The 27,497-nt window shown below is 36.0% G+C and overlaps 2 protein-coding genes and 1 long non-coding RNA gene across 6 annotated transcripts; 2 read left to right on the top strand and 1 right to left on the bottom strand.

The window, feature by feature from the left end:
- Positions 1–10: 10 nt before the first annotated feature.
- Positions 11–4,384, top strand: rsph14 (radial spoke head 14 homolog; the record flags this gene model as incomplete). Its single annotated transcript, XM_079382454.1, has 6 exons — positions 11–209; positions 1,309–1,411; positions 2,331–2,449; positions 2,531–2,756; positions 2,866–3,002; positions 4,146–4,384. The coding sequence occupies 6 exons, from the start codon at positions 11–13 to the stop codon at positions 4,382–4,384; spliced, it is 1,023 nt and encodes a 340-aa protein (XP_079238580.1).
- On the bottom strand, positions 1,870–4,928 carry LOC306848102. The gene is made up of 3 exons (XR_013782207.1): positions 4,688–4,928; positions 4,096–4,371; positions 1,870–2,996 (listed from the first exon to the last, which is right to left on the bottom strand). It is a non-coding gene; the product is annotated as an uncharacterized lncRNA (long non-coding RNA).
- LOC306848100 (dematin-like) lies at positions 4,733–26,637 on the top strand. Of its 4 annotated transcripts, XM_079382452.1 has the most exons (17): positions 4,786–5,027; positions 15,180–15,244; positions 17,907–17,954; positions 18,097–18,177; positions 18,384–18,512; positions 19,371–19,415; positions 20,574–20,718; positions 20,814–20,858; positions 20,962–21,111; positions 21,372–21,508; positions 22,520–22,625; positions 23,144–23,193; positions 23,286–23,334; positions 24,431–24,438; positions 25,814–25,879; positions 26,020–26,100; positions 26,182–26,637. In XM_079382452.1, the coding sequence occupies exons 3-17, from the start codon at positions 17,940–17,942 to the stop codon at positions 26,293–26,295; spliced, it is 1,221 nt and encodes a 406-aa protein (XP_079238578.1). In that variant the 5' UTR covers positions 4,786–5,027; positions 15,180–15,244; positions 17,907–17,939; the 3' UTR covers positions 26,296–26,637. The 4 variants fall into 4 exon arrangements, 2 of the variants coding, with proteins under 2 accessions (XP_079238578.1, XP_079238579.1); XR_013782205.1 differs by lacking the exon at positions 24,431–24,438 and having other exon boundaries at positions 4,733–5,027; positions 23,286–23,340; XR_013782206.1 differs by lacking the exon at positions 24,431–24,438 and having other exon boundaries at positions 4,821–5,027; positions 23,265–23,340.
- Positions 26,638–27,497: the final 860 nt, after the last annotated feature.

Here is a 27,497-nt window from a genome sequence, read left to right as displayed (position 1 = left end):
AAGGAAGAAGATGGCAAGTACGCAAACATCCGAGCAGCCCCCGCCGCATATTGACCCCACACAGGCGCCGGTGGCTTTCGGTAGCTGGGCGGTCCCGAAGCTGATGCTGGAGCTGCAGGACGCGGAGCTGTTTACCCGGCAGAGGGCGCTCGCTGCACTCTGCCAGCTCGTCCACGACCATGAGCGGGCCTATGAAGCCATTCTCAGTGGTAAACTCATTCTTAAAGGGATAGTTCACCCAAAAATTGAAATTCCATCATTAAGTACTCACCCTCATGTCGATCCAAATCCGTAAGACCTTTGTTCATCTTCGGAACACAAATTAAGATATTTTTGATTAAATCTGCGATGCGCTGCCATTGTGGACAGAGTATCACAACACATGCGTTTGCTTCTGGTTCATGTAAATGGTGCATCACAGTTTGTCTTACTATAGGGAGATGAGAGGGTCTGTATTACTTACTATTGGAGAAAGCGTAACGGCTAACTTGGATTATCGTGTGCCGTAAAAAACAATCATATTACAGCTTTGATGTCATTGAATTTCAGTCAGAGTTGTACGACACTCAGTTGCCATTTATGGATACCATAGGACTGAATGAGAAATGCCGTAAACTGAATCTCACCTGTCACAAAAAGTCAGTGACTTCTCTTATAAAACACCCTTTTTTTCCTGGTAAACTCTAAAAATAGTTCTCTCCTCCATTGACATCCATTAAAAACAAAAAACAAAAAAACACGGCCCCTGGTCTCCTTTCCCACATACTGCCAGACTGGAAGTGTTAGCTTTAGCTGTTAAGTTTTTTTTGGCTAATGTTTGCAGGCTCTAGTGGCTTTGAATGCGTTGTTTACATGTGCATGCGTTTGGATACTCTCTCCACAATAGTGGCGCGTCGCAGGAGGAGACTAGATGAGGAGGAGAAGAATAATTGAATAAAGTTGTTATTTTTGTTTTCTTTGCGCACAGTATTCTTGTAACTTTGTAAAATTACGGTTGAACCCCTAATGTCACATGGACTGTTTTACCAATGTCCTTGCTATACATTTCTGTGCCTTGATCGTGGTAGTCCCCTTGCTGTCTATGGGAGGGTTTCATCAAAATTTCATCAAAAATGTCTTAATTTGTGTCCTGAAGTTCTTACGGGGTTGGAAAGACATGAGGGTGAGTAATTAATGACAGAATTTAAATTTTTGGTTGAACTATCCCTTTAAGAATCCCTATTGTCCATCCTAAGAAATAAAGTAAATGCAGAATTTTTTTACAATCTTTGTTTTTACAGTCAAACTGTTTCTTTCTGTTCCTCAAAGGGTGTATGGGAAGACTTAAAGTTTTGCTGCAAGATAAAGATGACTTAGTCAGGGTCAAAACCACTGAAGTGCTTTATGTGCTTGCTTCACACAGCTTGGGAAGGTGAGTCATGCAAGAAATCAAGGGCTGACAGTTTTAGTTTGTGTAAGCTTTTGGCATGTGAATGTGCTTGGCCCCGCATAGTAGGCCATGTGTTATTTATGTCAAATTATGTCAGTATATTTCACATATTGAGTATACTGACAGTATGTGGAGTTAGTTAACCCTTAACAATGCTCAACAAAAAAGAATATATCTATTGAGGTATATATTTTTTTATGTTTGTTTTATAAATATAAAAATATATTTATAAAATACACTTGCAATATTTATATGTATATATTTTTAATATTTATATTTTATCATTTTTTTATAAAAAGAAAATATGCAAGCTGAAAATATAATGTTTAAAAGTTTTTTTTTTTTTAAAGATTAATACTTTTATCCGACAAGGATGCATTAAAATTATATTATATAATGTGAAAAAATGTGTTATAGTTTCCACAAAAATACACTGTTTTCAACATTGATAATAAGAAATTTTTATTGAGCTCAAATCAGCATTAGAATGATTTCTGAACAATCATGTGACAATAAAGACAGGAGTAATGATACTGCAAATTCAGTTTTATCATTGCAGGAATAAATTAAATGTAAAAATGTTAAAAAGGAAAACAATGCTTTTAAATAGCTAAAATATTTCACAGTATTACTGTTTTTACTGTATTTTTGTGTTTTTTTAACACTCTCTTGATGCTTTCAAAAATGTAAAGTTTGTTATTTCCAGTAAGAAAATTTTTCTTTTTTACCCAAAGAATATTTGAGATAATTTTAGATACTTTGAAAATTTAATATTTAATATCACAAAGATGGAGGGGATATTTTTAAACAACACTGAAATACCTGCAACACATGTGATTTTTGCCATTTTGACTTTTGGTCTCCAAAAATATTCAGTATATATTAATGTTTGTTCACACAGAGATGCTTTTTTGAAATTTGACATTGTGAGTCCCCTCTCAAACCTGCTTGAGGACCCTGTAAATGCCTGTCGTAAAAACATGCACCAAGCACTCAACAGGATCGCTGAATTTCCTTCAGGTGACTATTCTTATACTTCATATACAGAAAATGTGTTTCAGAAGCTTTTCTTCTGACGAGTCCTCTGTCATGTCTCTACAGGAGCAGTGTTCATGGTGTCTATGGGTCTGGTGCCCAAATTGGTGCTGAAGGTCTCAGATGAAGAAGAGAGCATCCGTGCTTTAATTCTCTCCACATTAAGCTGGTGTGTGAGTGTGAACGCCCTTCCTGCGCTGGAGAGTGAGGCGGTTCCTGTCCTGAGAGATCAGCTCTCTCACCCCTCCCCTGCTATCCGCCAGGCAGCCACATCTGCTTTAGTTGGAATCAGGTAGGTAACATGGCACACAACAGTCTAGATCAGGCTAACTTCACTAGAGTGAGAGATCAGATCAGATATTCAAATCAAAAGCATGCATTTTTCTTCTTTCCTCTCTTAGTGTGCCTGCAGATGGGAAGATGAAGGTGTGTGAGGAGAATCTTCTGCCCATATTAGTCAAGCTGCTGTCGGATGATGACCAAGGAGTTGTCGCTAATGCTGCAGGAACCATTATGAACACGGCCGTTATCACTAAGGGTCAGCACAAAATCAAGTTTCAGCTGTGCATTTTTGTAATTTATGAGTCCATGGTGAAGTTAGGAACTTTTCAGAGTTTATAATAGTGCTCTATGTATACATTCAAGGGATAGTTCACTCAAAAATTATAATTTAATCATCATTTATTCGCTCTCATGTTGCTCCAAACCTGTATGACTTTTTTTTATTTTGTGGAACATAAATGTAGATGTTTTCATTACCAATTGTTTCCCACATTCTTCAAAATATTGTCTTTTCGCTTCTGAAGAAGAAAGGAAGTCATACAGAGTCCTGAGGGTGAATAAACGATGAGAGTTGGGGCGAACTAACCCTTCAAAACCTCTAGATGTGGTTGATGTTAGTTATATGCAAATACATTAGAGCAGGGGTTTTCAGACTTTTTAAAGCCATGAACCTACAAATATGGCAGCTAGATATTTTATATTATATGACAAAAATTAAAAACAGAAATTGAAACTTAGGTGCTCATCCTGAACAGTAGAGGAAATTCAGCTCAAAAAATTAGAAAATGTAGAAAAACGAGAAACACTCACTCTACAACAGTGTTATTTTAGTTTCATGAGATACTATTATAGTTTTTATTAATAATTTGAATAAACGTTTATTTATTTAATTTTGTGTTTTTTTTCATGTTTATAAATTTTACAAAAATGTATTTTAGCACATTGTTGAACTAAATGAAAATAACATGTTGCCTTGGCAACTATAGCTGAAATAAAACAAATTTAGCATTTTTAATTTAGTTAATTTTTAAAACTATAATAACCCTGGTCTACTTAATTTCTTTAAAACAATGATGTTTTAACCAGCATCAAGACCATCATCAGACATTGAAGTGTTTCTTAGGTGTTTTACAAGAACCTTTACAACAGGCAACATTATATCAGAATCTGTAGATTTTATTTGATAATTTTTTATTTCTAATCAGTTATCAATTATTATTACGTATTATATAAAGTATTATTTAAATCCTTTTTTTTACACTCTGAACTTTTTTTCTCTGAACTTTCCCTCTCACCCCTTAGCACTTCCTTTGTGTCCCTTTGGGGGTCCTGCACCCCAATTTGAATACCTCTATATTAGATAAGACTAGGCAAGATCTCATTGTCTGTCTGTTTCCAGGTAAGACCGAGGCTCTGAACGCAGGTGCCATCGCCCCTCTGCTGCAGCTGGTGGTGAGTGAGAATACAGCGGTGTGTGCCAATGCCCTCCGTGCCCTTACAGTCCTGGCAGAGGTTCCTAGGGCCCGGGCACAGCTGCTGGAGCATGTGCCTCTGCTGAATACCAGACTCACCCACCCCAACACCATCATCCAGAGAGCTGCATCCACTGCCATTGAAGTCATCTCCTGGAAACCATGAGACAAACAAGAGTTCTCCTGATACCAGACCTGGTGGTGTGATATAGGCCCAAAAGAATTATCCACATAAAACACACTCACATATATATATATATATATATATATATATATATATATATATATATATAAAAAGTTAAAAGAACAGATATGCTGAATATATTAAGAATATCTGATGGATGTGACGTTGTTTGTTTAGAATGCATAATCTGTTATAGATAAACTGCATAGCAACTATTCCAATTTGCGTACATAAATGTTAATTAATATAGTATAAACGTGATAAACATACTGAAAGGCAACCTACGTGGTTTTCTTTTGGTGTGGTTTAATCCCGGTGTAGTGTAAATGTGCAGTGTCATGTTTTCGGAGAACCCCTCGGTGCTGCGAATGGATTGAACCAGCGGTCAACGGCAGCGAGCACGTTCTCGCTATCTGTCACAGGACATGCGGAGTCAAGACAGATAAATATTTGTGGCTGGTATTTGGCATCCAGTCCGAGCGAATACAGGACACGCGCCGAGTTTGCTTTGCCCGCTCCATTCTATAAAGTCATATTTATTTTTGTGGCATTAAGCGGGAGGATTATATCGCAGGGAGGAGTGCGGGTGGAGGCTGTGTATTTTGGGATCATATTTTCTGAAGAGGTAAATTCATACTTCACATACAGTATCTGTTTGAATAAATTCAAGTGCAATTATTTGTGCAAGCGCAAGAAATGCTCCAGGATTCAATCGCAACGAGTGCCTGGTCTGTTACTCAAACATTTATAACATATAGTATTAGCGTACTTATTTAAGTCGAATGGTAATATTAAAGTAATCAAAGCAAGTGCACGTTATGGCATAAGATAAAATCACAAATCGCCAAAGGATTGATGTAGTCGGCGAGATTATGGCTGTGGATGATGCGATGCTTTTACATAACACAAGGCGACAGAGCCGGAGAACAGGTGCCTATGGCAAGCCATTTCAACACTTAAAAGTATCCGTTTCATATGTGACTAGTACTTGCATGTTACTAGTAAATAATAATAAAACAATCTATTTCAGTTTGAGTAAACGGTGACAAATTGCACATATGTAATTTGGCAAAGATAGAAATGACTTGCACATATTTGCTGGTGCCTATTTCAGTTTTATTCATTAGATGCTAACAATTTCAGTGGTAGTGTTTATTCTAGATTCACTTTATTAGCACTATAGATACTTATCCTAGTTATTAGATACTAGTCTCCCTGGCCTGGCCTCTGATGGCTTGGCAATGGGAATCAGATTTACGTGTTTAGACACAGGTCAGATGTCCAGATGTGGCTCAGAAGGATGCAAAACATCGATCTCTTGCAGAATTTTGTGTTTGCATGTGTGCAACAATATCTGATTTGTGTCACACGTGAGAAAAAAAAATTAGATTTTTTGGGGGAACAATAGAAATACACAGTAGTCTCTAATATATACTAATGCGTATTTAATTACTTCTAGAAAAATTGGAATAGGTATTAGTTACTACTGAAATAAGTATGTTTCTAATAAATAGCTGCCAATTAAGTTATATATATATATATATATATATATATATATATATATATATATACTAGTCACTTTTGGATTTTTAAAAAAAATAATCACTAGTAGTAACATAATAGTAAAGCAATAAATTATAAAAATGGATTGCCATAGATGTGTGATGCTGATGGCCACTGAGAAAAAACTTTTGTCTGAAATATAAATAGAATATTCTCAACCATTTTACATCCTGCTTTTTGAAGACAGTGAATATGTTTTGTATACGGTGTATTCTTTAGTTGCGTCATATTATATAACGCAAACAATTTTGAGGCAAATCCTACAGGCTATATCTTATATGCTAAGTTGTAGCTTTGTTTTAAGTGTTTCAACTGAAATCTCAGAGGAATATAGAGCGTGTTAATTACTGAGACCATCAATCCCCTGATCATAAGAGACCTTAATTATCAGTAGCTGATGTGCAGTAAACTCTCTTTGTACGACAGGTTTCTGAATCCCATTAACCAGTGGCCGTTAATACTAACAACTACTCAAACTCTGCCTGAGCTCATGAGCAGACATCTGCTTGAGCAATTCAGTCAATTATCTATTTATATTATATCTTTAAACCAAACACCCACATTTCATGCTGTCTCTTCAAGCAGGGCCAGATTATGTAATGCACCTGACATCCATACCTTTGAGAGGATGAAGGAATGTGGCCGATATAATTGAGATCTGTGGATCAATTGACCACATGTAGCAGGCCATCTGCTTGCTCAAAAGTAGCCATCTGCTGTGATGACTCATCAGCCAGCATCTTATTGCTTATTAAAGACGTCTCTGAAACCCACTATCAATCACAGGCAATAAGCCCTTTACGTACTATGAGGCTGATTTTGGTAGGTGTTGAAAATTAGGCTGTTTTTATATAAAAATACATATTCTTGTGTCAGTGACTGGAGTGCATTTGCAACACAATTACACACTGCAGGGAGTGGGACACGTTTTTGTCATCTCTCATTAAAACAAGGACCACTGGTGCATGGCAACAGGTTGTCGTGACAGTAGGACCAACCCTATACTCATCAACAAACATTATTCTTATGCATAAACATAACCTCCGTGATCTGGGATCAGGATGTTGCATGGATGTGTGTTTAGTGATAACAGTGTTTGGATGAAGTCTGAGATTTGTTTCAAGAGCATGAGCCTGCTTGACAAGTTCATTCACCGGATGGATTTGATTTCAGCCTTAGGACAGAATAAAGCAAAGATTTATGTTTGAGTCCTTTGTACTCACGCTTCAAGCTTAACTGGGGAGGGATTACATAGGACCCTTCTATAGGATTTTTAATTAAAATGCGACCGACCCCTTTGCAATCTGATAGACCCATGCAGGGTTGAATGGATAGGAAATGGAGAGGGGAACGAGGCTATGTTGATGGATATGAAAAGGCAAAATATTGCATAGTTGATTTTTCCATTCATAGTAGTTTTCAGTAACTGTATTTACAAGAATTGATTTGAGCTTGTATTGACTAAATCATTGGCTGCCTGATTCAGCTTTCATGAGCGTTTGTAAGGAGTGTCAAGCTTTAGTCTGGTGTAATGGCTTGAGATTGATCTCTGAAGAGAGGGAAGATGGTTACTGCTTGTAGAAAGCAAAGGACTGATGGCAAACGAGTGAGTTTTAAGGATGGAAGATGGGATGCGAATGGGGGCTAAAGAGAGAAAACCCAGGGCACGGGGACAGAGTCTGTCTAGAAAAATGAGCCATGCACTGTTTCACAGGAAGAAAAACCAGACCAAAGCAAAAGAGAGTTTTAAGTTAAGTTAGCTTATTCCTTCAGCACTAAAAACCTGTATGATGTAGAATTATAAAAATATATACTTTGAAGAATGTCTTTTTGTCAGTGCAATGTAATTTAGGGGATTCTGGCATTGTTTTGGCCTCTGTTGACTCATTGTATGATCATTGTATGAGCAAAAATGTGATGACATGATAGACAATTCTAAATATTTTTCAGCTTCACCCCGAAATGAAAATTCTGTCATCGTTTACTCACTCTCATATCATTTCAAAAGCTATGGAACACAAAAAGAAGATATGAACAATATTGGACCCCACTGACTTTCATTGTATCAACAAAAAAACAAAAGGCATTCCTCAAAATACCTTATGTTCCATAGAAGAAAGAACCTTACATAACCTTACTCAATACATGTTTGAAATGACATGAGGGTGAGTAAATAATGAAAGTATTTTCATTTTGGGGTGAACTACACCTTTAAAGCACCCTACTGAAAATGTGGTTAATTATGTGATATATTTCTCTTTTTATTACATTGAGGGAACAACAAGGGCAATAAACATTCATTTAACAAAATAAGATGAGACCCTATACTAAGAAAAACCATCAAATGTGAAGTGTCAGAGGAAATATCAATGTGCATTAAACAGTAGTTTACTGTAAAGTTACATCCTATTAGATCAATTACAGTTTTTCAATGTATACAGTAAGAAAACTCACTGTTAAACAATTAACAGGATTTTTTACACCGTTAAAATTACAAAACAATTTTTTACAGTAAAGTCACAGTGACATTCTACTTCATAATTACATCTTAATCAGTTTGTTATTTGCCATTTCTTTGTAATTATTTGTGAAATTTATTAGCAGTGAGTGAAGACCTTTTTTTGCACATCTTTGACATTCCATAGTGATTGGAGCACTTTGCACAACCTCAGACTGCAAATACTAGGATGAATCAGGAGACTACTGTGTACGCTTACAGACAGTGTATATGCTATACAGTGTCTAGTTACAAACAGGTTTTTGGGTTTTGTTGTAGAATACATGTTTTTTGCCTCTAAAAACATGCGGGTGAGAAAATACATATGTCATACAGGTGAAAGGTCACAGGAGAGCACTCACCACAGATAGAGTAAAGCTACACCTCTGTGCCTGTAAACACAACCTGCTCTGTTTAGAGGATTTGTTGACCAGTGATCCAACAAGACTATGATATTCAAATAATAGCCAAGCAAAAGGTCATGAGTTTTCGTATAAAATTAAGATCAAGGTAAACATATGTGGCATTTGTTCGTTTCGTTCTATGAAACTGGCTTGCAGCATGTCTCCTGACTGTGTGTGTGTGTGTGTGTGTGTGTATGTGAGAGAGAGCAGGCCACACTGTACCCTCACTTATCTCTCACAGCAGCTTGCCGGTAATATGTTTTTGCTGAACTGAGATAAGTATGTTTCCCTCTGAGACGAGACACAAGGATCTGTTTTGGGGGATGGACTGACTATGACAGACAACAAATAGAGACAAACACATCATGAAGCCTCATGTGAAAGCAGGATTTATTGTATAACAATCATATACAACTATCTCAACTAGTGTAACTAGCCTGATTTTGGGCTATGTTTCATGATAATTCCTTGACTGGTTGTTAAGTGGAAACTGACTGAATTTTTAAATAGGCTAAGTGATGCTTGATGTCAGAATCCACAAAGTAGATTGCTGAAAGAAAACAATTATTTAGTTATTTTTATTTTATTAATGTAATGTAAAGAAAGTAGCTGCACACGCAGGACTGTATACACCATATATAAAGCATCTTAAACATAGATATGCTCTTAAATAAGGCTCTTTCTTTCTATGCGGTATTTATATCCTTGGTATCCCATGGTGCTGTTGGCCCGGAGGTCTGTAATGTGTTTCAGTGTTTTATGCCCCGTCCTGCTGCCAGTACAGCGTCCTAACACAATAAAGCCAAAATGGATGCTTCCATAAACATCCATCAGTGGGGCCATTAGCTTTCAAATCTGCACTCATGTTTCAGTTTTGTCTCATAAAAATTCGCCAGAAATAAACCGCCCACATACCAACATTGCTGACAACACACATAAAGCAGCTGTACTTGAAATGAATATAATATCTAAAGAGGTTTTCACACATATATACACACACACAATAACAATACGCTCATGAACACATGGATTCAAACACCCAGGCATCATCTAATAAATCTATGCAGAGTGACGCCCATGGGCAACAGCACAATGGCTGGGCTCAAAACACTTAATCCCTTACATTATGTGTGTGTGTGTGTGTGTGTGTGCCAGAGAGGAGATGGCTTGCTCTTCACAATACCAGGCCCACACACATGCACCAGCCTGCTGTCTGCAATAACATTAATTGTTATGAGGGCATTCAAAGCCTGGTCATCTACCTACTGCTGAAACAAGAGCATTGCTTATTGTTGTATTCCGCTATCAAATAAAACGCATGTTTATAAGTCTCTGCAGACATTTTATAACAACAAACTCTAAAAATTAGCATAATAATTAGTTTGTGAAGGGATGTATGAATTTAACATTCAGTTTGATAACTATAATGAGTGTACGCAATGCATTTTTTAATTATTTTATAGCCAATAACATATAAAAGGTTGATATTGAAATTCTATACTGTTTTGTCTACATAAATTAAAAATAAAACACTAATGCAGGTTAGTGAGTTAGTATTAAAAATATTAATACTATTACATATTTAGTAGCTACTAAAGCACTGGTGTTATTAAAGACTAATTTTAAATTAGCATTAGATGATGCAAAGTTAATGTACAGATAATGTATAAACGGAGGAAATTAGCGTACACTATTGTACATTATTTTATGGTTATGTTAATATTAAAATTCTATAGTATTTTGTCTAAATAAATTCAAAATGAAATATTAAAGCAGCACTGGATTTAAGCATCACAACATTATAATGCGCAGTATGAATAATGGATTTTTGAAGTTTATATTTGTCAATGTTAATTACCGTTTTAGTAATCATTTAAGTAGTGTTATTAAAGATTTATTTGAAATGAGTGGTAGATGATGCAAATGTAATGTATAGTTAATATACAGTTAACACAGAAGACCCTAGATGCATGTTAAAGTGCTATAAAACGCATAGCAATGCCCTGACAACCACCAACAGCACTTTGTCCCTTGTGGCATGTTTTGTACGGGCAGCCACCACTCATTTTTTCTTAAAAATCTGTAAACTTAGCAGGGCGATAGATTTGGTGTGGAGGAACTTGACTGGCCCACACAGAGTCCTGCCCTCAACTTAATCAAACACCGTTGGGATGAACTGGAATGGAAATTGTGAACTAGGCCTGCTCATCCAGCATCAGTGGCTGACCTCATGAATGCCTTGGATAAATAAGCAAAAATTCCCACAGAAACACTCCAAAATCTTGTGAAAAGCCTTCCCAGAAGAATGGAAGCCGTTGCAGCTGCAAATGGGTATCCAACTCTATATTAATGTAAATGTATTTAGAATGCAATGTCATTGAAGTCCCTGTTGGTGTAATGGTCAGGTGTTCCAATACTTTTGTCCATAGGGTGTACTTCTGGAGCCATGACAGTGCAAAACTGTTGCAACTTGCAGAAAATGTGTTTAGCAAGAATATACAACATCGTTGGGCAAATACTGACCTCTTAGACAGGAGGAGGTTGTTTTACTGACATGTACACAAACGGTTACCCAAAATTTAGGGTCAGTACAATTTAGTTTTTTTTTTACTTTTAAGACATTAATACCTTGTTCATTTGAATTTTCTATGAATAATAAAAAAAAAAAATCTGCTTTGCATCACAGGAATAAATAACATTTTAAAATATATTACATTAGAAAACAGTTATTTTGTATTTAAATAATATTTCACAATATTTATTTTTTTATTTTACTTTTGATTAAATAAATGCAGTCTTGATGAGCACAAGATCACAAATATTACAAAAAAACTTAACGACTCCAAACTGTTGACCAATACTGTAGCTGATAATACAACAATAGATCAGTGTGGAAAAAAGTCAACCAAGGCATTGCCAGAAAACACTAAAATATTTAATTAAAATGTTTACTCAAACTCCAAAAATGTGTATATTGTATTGGGATGTGTTTTGCCTTGGAAATTTGGCTTTATACTCTATGACTCTTTTTTTCTAGAATTTCGTATTAGTGTTTGGTGTGAAACAATTATGGTTGAGTAATTTTACAAAATACAAAATTTGTCCTCCGGCTGAGTTCAATTTGACTTTGAATCTGTGTCACACCAGGATCAAAGCAGCTTACAAACCAACCAGCTCTCACCCCCTGCTAACTGCACAAAATCTTCAGTGCTCATCCATATCACCGTCTGCTCCTCTGTTAATGACTGCAAGATTGCTAGTCAAGACGTGAAGCATAAAAAAATGAATTTTAAATGGGAAATAATTTTGGGGTGGGACTTGACTTCACTCATCAGGATTTGACTGAATATTGAGAAACGTGGTCTATGATATTATTGATAATTTTGCCCCACTTGTTTGGCCTGGGTTACATCAGTAGAAAAGTAATTTCTGAGGTGGAGAAAGTTACATTTTACTAAACTATATGAAAACAAACATTTTATGAAAGCAAACATCCCATTTCTTTCATCTCTTCCACACTTTTCTCAATTTTTTTCTTGTCCTCTGTCCACTCTCGTGTCAATATGAAGTGGCAAAAAGGCCAATAAGAGCATGCGTGTCTGTGTAGAGAATGACTAGATTGGGCTTGTTCAGATGTGTGGACTGCGAAGTCGCGTTTGCCATAGCAGCGGATCTGATGTTACATAATGCAGTAGGAATAGGAAGAGGGCGAGAGGTCTGCCTGGCTTAATGTGGGAGATGCAGATGCAGGATATTTTTAGGATTCTCGTGTTCTTCCTCCTCTCTTGCACTGCAACACAGATGAGGACGGTACAGGACACACACTGAGTTGTGTGTGTTTGTACAGTATTCATCTGTTTTTGGGTGACTGTTGACTTGTACGTTGCTGTCGTAAATATGACGCCATATGAACACAAAGATAAGCACATCTTGCCCATAATTCATCTATGCAATGGCCTCTGAACTTCAATGACTCTGCATTGCCTTATATTAGTACAGTGTAACACCAGTCACATTTTAGTATGATTACATTATATTACAATGGGAATCATGTTATATTAGTACCATCTCAGTTATTAGTTGATATTAGAGTTTTTGTAATTTATCAGGATTAGTTTATGCTGTGTATTTAATCTTGATGCTCATTTCCATTTTTACCTTTTAGATTACCTTCGGCTAAGACTTACTTTTGATATAATCTTTAATAACACTGGTAAATGTAATCTTTAGCAAATCTTAATATAATTATGCATTTTTAATATTGCATGATGCCTAAATTTACATTTGTGAAAGTGACTGATTTTAGTATTTCATTTTAGTTTAGTTTAATTTATTTAGAATATTGAAAAAAGTGTCCATTATGTACTGAATATATGCATCCCTAACATTATTTTAAAAGTCTGAAAGATGAAAAAAATAACTTGGATTTTTTTATTTAAAACAATTTTAAACAGTAAATAACAGCTAATAATGAAAATATGGTGTATGTAATCTGATCTAAAGATTTGTAAAACTTCATCCTTGTAGAGTGTGTATTTTCTACGAACAGTTGAACAGCATTAGTCTTGGAAAGCATCTCTCATCCATCTTAGAGGTTGTCTGCTGTTTTCTCTCCAGAGACCAGGCTTGATTTTCCACTAGATAGGAGAGCACAGGGACAATCTAGCTATAAATAATCTGGGAGAATAGCTGCTCTTTGAACAAAAGCTGTGATAGGTCTGTTCATCCATCTGTGCTGGAGGACACAGAGGTTTTACAGAGATGTGAGATGTCAGACTGTGTTAGCTAAAATACAAAAGCACCACGCTAGGGTTTCTTACATAAGTCTTCTTTAAAGGTGAGTGTGATGACTAAGATGTTCCCTGATAGAACTGCAGCGTCACTGAGATTGTGGTGCTGTTCTGAAAAACTCATGTGACTTGTTAGATTTTTCCTCACCTCTCCTTTCCAATGTGGTTTCATGGGAAAAATGAATTTAAAATTACCTGATTAGGATACACCAGTAATTTTGAGGGCCAGCTAAAGTAGAAAGAGTTCCTTAAAAGGATAATTCACCAAATAATGTAAATTAGGGCTGTTTATGACTAAAATCATTTTCATGATTATTTTTGCTCACTACTGATATCTTGATTTTTTTTCCATGAATACTTGTTCACTTTGGAAACACGAACTCTTCTTTTAATCTGAGTATAAATGAATAATGAAGAGAAAATACGTGTAAAACTGACATAAAACAAGTAGTCGCTAAATATTTATTTTAAGAGATGCTCATTCTAGTGCAGGTTTATGAGGCATGAATAATTGAGTGATTTTGACTTGTGTGAATTCAGAAGGATCAATAACTCAGAGACGCTGCCTGAAGAGATGCACTTTAGAGAGCACCATCATTCTCCTTCACATTCATTGGCTGCCAAAGAATATCATGTTTGCTTCACCTCTTATTTATGGAGTACTAAAATAAAAGGATTTATATTGTTTGTTTTGAATTTAAAAAAAATAGTTTACTCAGAAATGAAAATGTACTTAACCTCAGGCCATCCAAAATGTAGATGAGTTTGTTTTTCATGGGAACAGATTTGGAGAAATTTAGAATTATATTATTTTCTCACCAATGGATCCTCTGCAGTGAATGGGTGCCGTCAGAATGAGAGGCCAAACAGCTGATAAAACATTTACAAAGCTGCATGTTTGTAATAAATCATAATCCATCATTAAGATGTTTTTAAATTCAAACTGTTGGGTCCAGCTTAAATAAGAGTCCTATATTCATAAAATTGTTTTCTCTAGTGAAAAGTCATCTATTCTGAATCAGGAGAGAAATACGCACAGATCAAGCACTGTTTAAAACCAAGCAAATATGTTGGTGGATTTTAATGTGAGAGGACAACAGGGAAATTAACTTTTTATCTTGAGGAAGCAGTATTTTGGATTTTGGACTGGTATTTTGGCTGGAAGTGAAACAAATACCTTAATGATGGATTTGTTACTTCACAAGACATTAATAGATGGACTTGAGTTGGGAGTATTACTTGTGGATTATTGTGATGTTTTTATCAGCTGTTTGGGCGCTCATTCTGACGGCACCCAATCAGAGGATCCACTGGTGAGCAAGTGATGTAATGCTACATTTCACACAATCTGGTCTATTGAAGAAACAAACTCATCTACATCTTGGATGGTCTGAGGGTGAGCAAAGATTCAGTAAATTTTCATTTCTGAGTGAATTACTCCTTCAACACTGAATTCAGTTTTTGCTTGATGTTGGACTGTCATGTCATGATGAGTAATGAAATCCTGTATTTGGGTGTTTCAGGAATGGTGTAGGCCAGGGCGAGGAGGCCCTGTAGATGTGTGTCATGAAGCTTCTCACTGCCTGAGGTAAGAGTTCACTGTTCTGTCTTTCTCATTCACTGTGTCATTCACTCTGTCATTCTCACCTGCATTACATTATATTGAAAGTATGAAGTTATTTTTGCTTTAGATATCTTTTCCAAAAAAATCCAGATAAAACCAAATTCAAATGGTCTATAAATGAAATGAATGAATTGTGGCAGATAAAAAACAAATTCTGTGTCGATCTGCTTCTGGCCAATGAAAATTGTTCATGAAATCTAAATGTAAATGGATTAAAGGGACAATTCACCCAAAAATGAAATTCTGTGGAACAGAAAAGAAGATATTTCACGATATTATACCTCATTACCTTTCATTGTTTGTACAAAATTCCACAAATCTTCTTTTGTGTTTCAGAGAAGAAATAAGGGCATGATGGTGAACAAATGATTTTTGGGTGAACTATACCTGAAAATAAACCATTTTACAAATTTAAACAATGAAATGAAGTTTATTTGTGTTATTTTAGCTCATTTATTTTTAGTAATGGGATAACGGAATAAAGACTGTAAATATATTGTTATTGTAGTTTTCTGTGCTTTTAGTTCTGTACTTGTATTTTTGTGCTTTTATGCTAATCCTCAGTCCCAATACTAACCCTAATTTGTACTTGCACTTGACATTGTTCCTGGTTAAATGGGGGAAGGGAGTCACAGTTGTCTGTCACGCTATCCGTCTGTGCTGACTGCAGGGATGTAATGTGTTTTATCATCCCTCTCCATCTCCATCACATCCCTCCCCCATCCTTCTCTTTCTCCATCCATCTCTCTTTATCCATCCTCTCTATCCAGTTATCTGCCCTCCCCCTTCTCTGCCACCCAAGCCGCTATATATTCTTTCACTATGTTTACATCAGAGTCTGTATGTCCTTCTCTTCTCACTCCCTTCCTTAAGTAAACATGGCTTGCTCTTTCATAGGAGACATCATGCATTCTCAGTTGTATTACTTATCAGTTTGTCTCAGGTTTCCTGACTTCTATTCTATTTGGTGATGAGTTTTTGGCTCAAGGTCTGCATTTAAAGTCACACCAGAGGTGTTCAGCTGGGATCAGGACTTGGCTTTCTGCAGACCAGTCAAGTTCTTCCACACTGACTGAATCAATCATGTCTTTTTGAACCGTGCCTTATACAGAGAGGCACTGTCATGTTAGAATAGAAAAGGGTCCTGTCCAAACTGTTGCTATAAAATTAGAAGCACACAATTCCCTAGAATATCATTATATGCTTTAACATTAAGATTTGTACTCATAGAAATTACTAAAGTAGGCAAACATGTTCCTTAGAAGGGGGTGACCCAATACTTTTGGCAATATAGTGTATTATTTGTTGATAAATTTGTTGGTAATGAGTTTCTTTGACTGTCTATTGATTGTTTTTTCTCTTTGTCAAATCCTGAATAAGCCTAACCTGAAACCTACCATACAACTGAGACCACTCATTGAGCTCTTAATCGAATACATTAGCCACAGAAAACCATTCAGACCTCAGTCCATCTTTAAAACCGTCACACAGACAGGGTCTGGCTCCAGACCGGCCCAGTTCAAGGGGATTGTTTGTGGGTGTATGTATGTGTACATGTGTGTTTGTATAATGCACAAAAATATCTGGAGCATATAGGAACCATTAAGATGGCTTGAGAAGATCTCTTTGAGCATATTTATCTCTGATATGAGCCCTCCAGTCACTTTTTTTTTTTGCAATGTTTTTATTGTACAGGCATGCTCTAGGGTTATTTTGGGAAATGTGTCCTTTTCAGTTGAATACAAAAATGCTAGAATGAAGATTTTGTATGGAAGTCCATCAGAAAAGCCCAGAGAAACTCCATCATTGTGCTTACACTGCTGACTTTTCTGTACTGTGTGTATTAGCAAATTTTTGCAGTCTGCTTCCGTCTTTTGACTTGAAGTTGTTAAATGTGATGTTAAAAATAATCTGTAAATCATTCCTGGCCACACAAATTAGATTAGATTAGATTCGATTCAACTTTATTGTCACCTTGCAGAGTACCAGTACAGAGCCAATGAAATGCAGTTAGCATCTAACCAGAAGTGCAAATAGCAAAGTATATAAATAAATATAAAAAATGTGTGTATATACATTAAGTTTTATGACATATAGTGCAAGTTATGAGGTAGAGGGGGAGAGACTAGCTCATTGCAAATGACTGTACATACAACTTAGGTTGCAAGGAAGTATAAACAGAAGGCACATTATAAAGTGAGGTATGTAAGTAGCATATGTTTATATATGGCCAATGACATTAAAGGCATCCGGAGGTAGAAATGTGCAAGGGAATGTGCAAAATAACAGAGGGAATAATAAGAACATTGGGGGTGAGGAGTGCAGACAGGTTAATTGAACAGTGCAGTTTTTTTTTCTCAGCTGCATGATTGCACAGTTGTGAAGTTGGATATATATATTATGTATATATAGAGATAAATATTCTAGTCAGTTGGATATATATTATATCCAACTTTATCCACATACATACAGTACACCCAAAGTGATACATACTGTACTATATTGCCAATTTCAAATGCATTATTTCACATTTCATGAAATTACATATGCAAAATGTAGCTATATTATCGCCCAGCCATCTGACATCAAAGCCTCGTTCTCATTTACAGTTTCTTCTTTTCTACAGTGACCTCATAAAGGGAGCACTTTCTCATTCAAAATGATGATTCATAAGGTAATAAATATGATTTTTTTATATCGTATATTTTTTTAGCAGATTTCTTATTTGCTCATAAAAAATAATATAATATATAATCATAAAACACTGAAAAGGTTGATGTGATGTTGACCTTTGACCTGTATGTGTTTGTGAACAGCAGTCGGCCCGCACATCCCCAGGCAGTGTTTGTTCTCTGCGTGGAGGAGGTGTTCCTGGATCCCCGGCGGTCACTATAGTGGTGTGTATAGCAGCAGTGCCTGCTGGGATATGATTACCACATCAGATTACACATAACTTGGCCCATACACAGTGGACCAACATCTTGATTGCAATACAGGATGCAGTAAATCCAATTACATTCAAGGACCAGAACTAACTTTAATAATAACTGTGTCTCAAAATTGTGCCACAAATGTAATTCTTTCATATTTTGGTTTAATACAGGCCAAAATGGACAATCAAGTGATTGGATATAAGGATCTAGCAGCTATACCTAAAGACAAGGCCATTCTGGAGATAGAGAGGCCTGACCTGATGATGTATGAGCCCCACTTCAGCTATTCACCGATGGAGGTAATACACATTATATACAGCAAATATGCTGTTCAAAGGTTTGGGGTCAGTAAGATTTATTTTTAGAGAAAGGATGCATTAAATTGGTTCATTTTTTTTCTTTTGAACTTTCTATTAATCAGAGAATGCTGAAAAACTATATGATTGTTTTAAATATTAAGCAGCACAACGCTTTTCGGCATTGATAATAATCAGAAATGTTTCCTGAGCAGCAAATCAGCATATTAGAATGATTTCTAAAGGATCATGTGACACTGAAGACTGCAGTAATGATGCTGAAAATTCAGCTTTGCATCACAGAAATAAATTACAGTTTACAATATATTCAAATAGAAGACAGGTCTTTTAAATTGTAATAATATTTCACAATATTACTGTTTTTACTGTATTTTTGATCAAATAAATGCAGGCTTGGTGAGCATTCTAGTCTTCTTTCAAAAATATTCAAATATCTTACTGACCCCAGACTTTTGAATGGTAGTGTTGTGCAGGTATTTGGTGATAAGGTCTGACAGTCATTGTCTCATAGACTCAAAGCTGTTGATTTGTCAGACTTTCATTCTGTAATACACTCTGTCTGTCAGCGTGTGTGATGTGTTCACTGGTTAGTTTCCTGCTGGGTGTGAGGTCTCACCATCAGAGCGCCTGGACAGGGATCAACACACATACACACACACGCGCGCCATGTTAGCTCGGCTCTCTCACTGTAATTTCCTTTTTTGTTTCACTGTAATGAAAGCTTTATGCTTCATTAAGTCTGTAAACCTGTCTGTGGAAATGTCTGGATATCTCACTTACTGCCAACAACTGACCTCCCTTTCTCTCTCTCTGTCTGTCTCACTCTTTTTCTTTCTCTAGAGGTCATTATCTCCTCGTTCAATCTCCCCTCCTCCATCTCCAGAGGTAAGTTGCATAGTACATGCCTGTGAAAATCACAAATATGTCATATACATTTTGATGAGGTTTTGCCAGTCAGATTAGAAGACCAGAGGTAAATGTTTAATGGAGAGAAGCTAGTTTGTAAATAGCATAGACATTTAGGTTACAAACTATATACATTATATTGTACTTTGTTGTCAGGAAGATTTTTTAATGTTTTTGAATGAAGTCTCTTATGCTATGTCTCTTAGGCTGCATTTATTTGAATAACAATGATTATTTTAAAATGATTTAAAATAACTCTTTTCTATTTTTAAATATTTTAAAATGTCGTTTATTTCTGTGATACAAAGCTGAATTTTTAGCAACCATTACTCCAGTCTTCAGTGTCACATAATCCTTCGGAAATCATTCTAAAATGCTGATTTGCTGCTCAAGAAACATTTCTTAATATTATCAATGTTGAAAACACTTTATATTTTGTAGAAACCATAATACTTTTTTTCAGGATTCTTTAATGAAAAGGCAGCATTTATTTGAAACAGAAACCTTTTGCAACATTAGACAAAAAGTCGTTTGACTTTTGATCAATTTAATGTGTCCTTGCTGAATAAAGAGTCTGATTTATATTTTAAAAAATCTCTCTGACCCCAGATGTTTGAATGGTTGTATAAAATGTATAAAATGTAAAACTTAAATAGTCTAAATAACTAAAATAGTCCCTACAGTTGTGACAAATTCATTTGAATTTGTTTTTAAAAAAAAATTCTCTCAATATGAGTTAATGAACATTATGTATAATAATTCCAAAATTAGTCAAATGTTATTTAAAACAGCTTTAAAAAAATAGGCAGGATTTAATTAAAGTGATATTTTTCAATATTGTATATTTCTATTACCATTTTCATTGAATTATGTGCAAAGTGTTCCTAAATACATATATCACAAATATATAAATCAAACAAACTATATGAAGGAAAGTTTGGAATTCCCCCTCTCTAAGTTTTTGAAAGAAAACCCTTTTTAACATCAGATCAGCATTGAAATCATAATCATAATCCACCAAAGGCTTTGTATCACAGCTATTTCACCAGATTCAAGGACCAAACACTCTATTTTATAATCTGCTTTAGAGTCTCTTCATGATTCTTAATCACACAGACCTTCTACATGTAATTCCAGAACAGTCTATCCAAGGATGTCTATCAGAGGGATTGGTCAGAGCCCAAGTCGTCAGGCAGCTCGTCTCCAGCGTCCACACAGCTGAGTAAAAGCATCACCGTCAGCACAAAAGTCCCACACCAGCAACAGCACTTCCACAGGCCAGGTTAGCTACTACAACACCTCACAAACACAGCCAACAAACCTCAATCAACATCAGACTCATAAAACTAAACAAAACAACCTCACTTTTCCTCATAGACAATGGAAAAAACATATACAAGAAGCCACCAATATATAAACAAGGTATGAAACATCAATACTGCTCTTGAGTTGATATCAGATTCAGTGTAAATTGTGTAATTCTGGAGCATTCAGATTATGTTTCTGTGTATTTGAATGGATGTAGATGTCTCAGCAGCCGTTCCACACGGTAAACACATGGAGGATTTAATCATTGAGTCTTCAAAGTTTCCCGCCGCACAGCCTCCAGACCCCAACCAGCCCTCAAAGATAGAGACAGACTACTGGCCCTGCCCACCCTCACTAGCCGTTATCGGTAATACACTCACACGCTATCAACATGATCACAACCTGCTGTACACAATCTGCTACATGCTTTCATGGAAATAATTCAGTGTACATGTGTACAGTGTACATGCATACATGAAAATTAAATTTCCCTCTGGGCAGTAATGAATTTAGCTAGATGCTAATGCTAACAGCACAGTATCAAGACCCTGTTTGTTGATGTGGTAAGTGTTCATCGACTTGTTTTTTACACTTTTACACTCTTATAATCATGTGTTTGTATCACAGAGAAAGAGCGGAGGAAAAGTGTGGCGTCCAAGGTGGCTGAGGGAGAGGAGGGTGAGGAGGATGATAAGTATGACGACAGTGATCGGTCTGAAGACATGTGGAGACTTCGGCAAATGCAGAAACAAGAGCTCAACAAGGTGTTTGTCTGTAAAATTATCTTATCTTACCCTTGATCTTATCTGTTCAAGAGTAATTGTGATGTGTCAAGCTGTTTCCTGAAGTTTTATAGTTAAACTAATTAGCATTTTTTCATTCTCGTATTATTATTCATTATTATTATTGTTTAAAGAAATCAATAAATTTTACTCTGCAAGATTGCATTAAATGAATAAAAAGTGACATTTAAGACATTTTTAGTTACGGAAAAATACATTTCAAAGTAATGTTTCACATTTTTAACCAAAAAATATAAAAACAACTGTTTGATAATATACATGACATTGATAATATACTTTAATGATATTAATTTCATAATAAATAATTTTTTTTTTTTAGCAGCAAATCAGAATATTAGAAGGATTTCTGAAGGATAATATCATGTGACACTGAAGACTAGAGTAATGATGCTGAAAATTCAGCTTTGAAACATCACTGGAATTAATTTCTCATTATAATTATATTATTATTATTTTATATTATATTATTTTAAGATATATTAAAACAGAAAGCTATTTTAAACTATTTGTACTGTGCTTTTGATAAAGTAAATGCAGCCTTGGTGAGCATAAGAGACTTTTTGGAAAAACATAAAAAATCTTTTGAACCCCAGAAGTTTGAACAGTAGTGTACATGCAGTTTTATGGCCAGCTATTAATACAAATATTTAACTTTTTGAATATTTATTTATTTTTCTATTATACATTTTTACTTTTCTCCTGTTCTGTTTTTCTTAAACCTTATTTTTTTAAGACACCGAGGCTAAAGGTTTATTGGGTTGGCTGTTATTTGTGAGATCTTTTGTCTCACTCGACCTTCAAGTGAAGGCCATTGCTGGTTTCAAATGAAGGACAAATCTGTAGGGATTCTTGCATTTCCTGTCGAAACAGGGAGCCAAGCTGATCAATTCAGTCTCTCAGCCTGGGTATAATATTTCAGTGTCCACCTCACCCCTCAAAGTCTCTCACCTCTCATTCTCTCTCTCTTCACAGATTCAATCCAATCTTGGAAAATTGATACTTAAGGAGGAGATCGAAAGATCAGCCCCTGTCCAAAGGAAAACGCGGTCTCTGCCCGACAGGACACACATGCATCTGGGTACATTTCAATGTGTGTGTGTGTGTGTGCTTGTGTGGTTGTCACTGTGTGGATATGATTTTCACAAAACTGTCTCATGAGGAATCACAGAACAGAAAGATACTCAGAGATAAGCAGCATTACTGACAGCAGCTGTTGTGTACTGGACATCTGAGTCAGTCTTTCCACCTGCAATCAGAGTTTATGCACGGCAGACTAATAATCTGAATAAGATTAGAGTTTATATGTCTCTAGGGGAAAGGTCAGCGTCTAGAGAACTCAATTTGAACTGGTTTGATTATTTCATTATACTTTGTATTGTGTGTCACTGAAAATGGATGTGATTCGACTAAATCACAAAAGGCGGTTGACCTTGTACTTACAGTGGCCCCTTCTGGTTGAAGAGATGCACTGCATACACACGACACGTATCCCTAATAGAAAACATGCTGGCTTCAGCATCATTACTTGGTTAAGATGATTATTTGAATGCTATTTGTGTCACTACATTAACATGTTTCTTCTTTTCTTTTGCGCAGCCTCCAAATCCCCCTCATTTCCTTCCTACACTAAGACTGGCCTGACCAGGGTGGGAAAATGAAAACTGTTTTGATATGTCAGCTTTGTGAGATCCATCCTTAATTACACTGATTTAATTAGTCTGGTGTTTGTGTGTTACAGCTCCAGTCTGCAGAGTTCTCCTCTTCAAACAGTGATAAAGGGAGTCAAAGTAAGAGTGGTGATAATGACATTTCTATTCTATTCTGTTCCGTTCTGTTCAGTGTTTTTTGCATTTGTTACACTTCAGTCAGAGTATCAGTACTAAGAGTCATAATTCTATTCTGTTCTGTTTTGCATTTGATACACGTCAATCAGAGTGGCAGTATTAAGAGTCATAATTCTATTCTGTTCTGTTCTGTTTTAAAGAATAGAGCAATTTTTTGCCATGTTTATTTGGAACTTAATCAAAGAGCACTGATCTCTATTCTATTCTATTCTATTCTGTTCTGTTCTGTTCTGTTCTGTTCTGCTCTGTTCTGTTCTGTTTTTGTCATGCTTATTTTTTACTTCAATTAGAGCACCAGTATTGAGGCATAATTCTATTCTATTCTAGTTTTCTTTTCTTTTTTTCATTTGTTACACTTCAGTCAGTGTCATTATCAAGAGTCATAAATTTCCATTTTATTCTGTTCTAAAGAGTACAGCAATGCCTTGTTTGTTTGAAATGTAGTCAAAGTTCCAGTATTATAAGCACTCATCTCTATTCTCTCTCTATGTAATAGTAGAGTAATTTAATAAAGAGTCATTTTTGTCATATTTATTTACACTTCAAACAGAGTCCCAGTTTTAAGAGTCATAATTCTGTTTTATTCTATTGAAAGTAGTAAATGTACAAGTATTGCCATGATGTAATCATATTCTGATCTATTCTATTCTTTTCTAAATAGTAGATCAGATTTTTTGCCATGTTTATTTTATCAGAGCAAGTTCCAGTTTAATGTTAAAATGTCTTTTTAATATTTGTTACACTTCAGAGTGCCAATATCATAAGTCATAATTCTATTTTACAGTATTTTATTATAAAATATATCAGTCATTAAGAGTCATAATTCTATTCTATTCTAAATAGTAGAGTATTTAGAATGTAGTATGTTTATTCACATTTTATTTAGAGTGCCGAGAGTCATTATTCTATTGTATTGTGTTTTTTTGTGTTTTATTCTCACCTTTTTTAAATGAATATAAATCAAATTGAATTCAATGTTTTGTACCCCATGCTCATTGTATTATTATTTGTTACTCTCTCTCTCTCATTTTTTTCACAGATTTCCAGGTATGTAAGAGTTTATATTAAAATAAATGTTTTTTTAAACAGATGAACAGATTAATTTATAATTTTTTTCAAACCCTTTAAGTAAGGAATACAATGCAAGCCATTCATATGTTGACAATTGCAGTATTGTCAGTCCTCTGTCGTGTGTGTCATGTGTTCCCGCCTCATGTTTCCTTATTTGGTTTGTTTCCTGTCCTCGTCTAGTGTGATTATCAGTTAATTCTTGTCCAGCTGTGTTTGTCTAATTATCTATGATTATCCCTTGTATTTAAGACCTGTCTGTTCTGTTAGATTTTGTCTGGTCTAATTGTTACTCCCCAGTGTTCCTGTCTATGTCTACCTTGCCTTGTCTTGCCCTGCCTTGTTTGGAGTCATTAAAGACTGTTCTTTGAGTTTACATCCTCGTCTCGTGTTGCTCGTTCATCCTTGCTGTGTGCACCGTGATAGAAAACCAGACCAAAACAGTAAGCGGCGCCCCTTCACCTCGTTTTGTTTTGTAAATTTTTTTAAAGTCTTTTGTTTGTTCCTGTTTGTCTGTCCTGTGGCATGGAAGTCGCCGCTCGTCCTTCCGCCCTAGCCCGCGACTTCAAAGCGTGGTAGTTCAGCGGGATCGCTGCGAGTCCTCTGGCCGCGAGCCCTCATGCCCGCCAATCGCGGGAGATATCCGCCGCTCGGAAGTCATGTCTGCCACCTTCTGCGGCTCCCTCCAGTTCGCCATCCACGGCTCCCTCAAATCACGACGTCGTCCGCGGGGAAAGCCAACCCGCCGTTCGTGGCTCACCCTAGCCCACGCCCCCCCCGCTGACTCAAGCCCATTCCCAGCCGCCTGCCTTCTTGTCGCGGAAGTGAAAGCGGTTGCTGAGGGGCCTCCAGAGCGCCAACTGTTAAGGCGCGGGACGCGCCTTCCGGGAGGGGGGAGTTATGTCAGTCCTCTGTCGTGTGTCATGTGTTCCCGCCTCATGATTCCTTATTTGTTTTTTTTTCCTGTCCTTGTCTCGTGTGATTATCAGTTAATTCTTGTCCAGCTGTGTTTGTCTAATTATCTATGATTATAAGTCCTGTCTGTTCTGTTAGATTTTGTCTGTTCTACTTGTTACTTCCTGTCTGTGTCTACCTTGCCTTGTCTTGCTCTGCCTTGTTTGGAGTCATTAAAGACTGTTCTTTGAGTTTACATACTTGTCTCATGTTCTTTGTTCATCCTTGCTGTGTGCACCGTGACAAGTATTACCATTTCAGAAATAATAAAATAATTAAGTCAAGCTTTGCAACCTTCAATCTCATTAGTTTTACAACATTTACAATCAGATTTTTTGTAATAACTGCACAAATCCCAGTTGTGGTATGTGATCTTATGGTGGTCTTCTCTCTTTTATAGAATGGAGATGCCCAAAGCAGAAGAATAGACAGAGGGAATTCACTCCCTAGTATGCTGGAACAAAAGGTGATGTAACCATATCATCTGTCAACTAATTAGGATGATTGTGTTTATTGCTTGTGTATATGAGCTCTTGTTTATATAGTTAAAGTGACAGTTTGATCCTGGTTCATTAATATTGTTATGAACATGTGTTCGTTTGGCAGATTTACCCATATGAGATGCTCATTGTGACCCACAGAGGCAGAAACAAACTTCCTCCTGGTGTAGACAGGACAAGACTGGAGGTAGACATTGCTTTTGCTCATTGTTTTACCCTGTTGCACTGTTCTGTTGGGAAACGTTGACCACTTAACCTCTCTCTCCAGAGGCACCTGTCACCTGAGGAATTCCAGAATGTCTTTGGAATGTCCATAGAGGAATTTGACCAGCTCTCCCTTTGGAAGCGGAACGACCTGAAAAAGAAAGCCTCTCTCTTCTAGTAGTCAGAGAAATATGTTCTTTTACAAACACTGTCACGCATCTGCACTTCCGCTTGTGAAAACAATACAGGCGACACGAGTTAAGGAAAGATGTGGAATGTGAAATGAGGAATGTGATTATGGAGCCAGCAAAAAAAATCAGTTATCCTTATCGTTTGATAAGCCCCATATCTGATTGCAGCTAACAATCATATCCGAGTCTTTAATGTTGTCTGTTTTTCTAGTTGCAGCTACTATGTCAGGACTTCACTGAGGTTACCAAGTCCTCTTCTGTGTGCTTAGTAAAGCTATAATGATATACACAGATAATAACGCTACGAATAAACATGAAACAGATATGAATCACACCAGTTTTTTGAGCAGACCAAATCCCTGCAGAACAGTTCAGATGGACCAGCAGGAATCTGTGAGTTTAAGTCACTGCCACACTTTTCAGCATTTATGTGCTAAGCATGAATTAACAAACCTTCAGAATATAAAGCGCATTCATAAAAATGCAAGAACTGTCCTGATATAAAGAAGAAAAAAGAATGAAATTCTTGAAAATCTTAAGTGGTTTGGCATATTCTTTTATTTTTATTTTTTACAAAAATATAAAATTTTTGAACAAAACTGCTTCACTGCTTATTAAGGTTTTTTTTTTTTTTTTTTACTTTCAATGCTAAAATCATGTGGTTTAACCGATATGCAGAAGAAAACAGGAAATTAATATAATTAGGTTAATATAAATAATTAGACATCTTTATGACACAGGAAGGTTAGTTCAGGTTGTAAAATGTAAAATTCATGAAATTCCCTTAATTACTTTAAATTAAAAATGTAAGGTATAAACATTTTTAGAAGCCATATAAAACCAGCATACACCAATGCAAAGAATACTTTTTTTTATTTTTATGGTGGACAGTCTTATTTGTCATTGACCCATATTTGTAAAAGCAGCTCAGCATTTGAATAAAGCAAATCAAGTAATGCTGATAGTTTGAAATTAAGTACAATTTATACTAGAGACTCAAGACGCACATGTTGCACACCCTCACTCCTTACACCTTAACACCAATATTACCCACGCAAATACCAGCGGAACAATATACAGGTATAACGACAGCTGATGATTCTGAGTGAGAGTATTCTGTTCCAAAGAGAGCTACTGTACATTAGTGAGCGTTTACTGAATTCTGGATATATCCTGCATGGCAAATGTA

Source organism: Barbus barbus (genome assembly GCF_936440315.1).
Source record: "Barbus barbus genome assembly, chromosome: 28".
Taxonomy (NCBI): Eukaryota; Metazoa; Chordata; class Actinopteri; order Cypriniformes; family Cyprinidae; genus Barbus; species Barbus barbus.
Note: the sequence above shows the minus strand (reverse complement) of the source record. Positions and strands in the feature narration are given on the sequence as shown.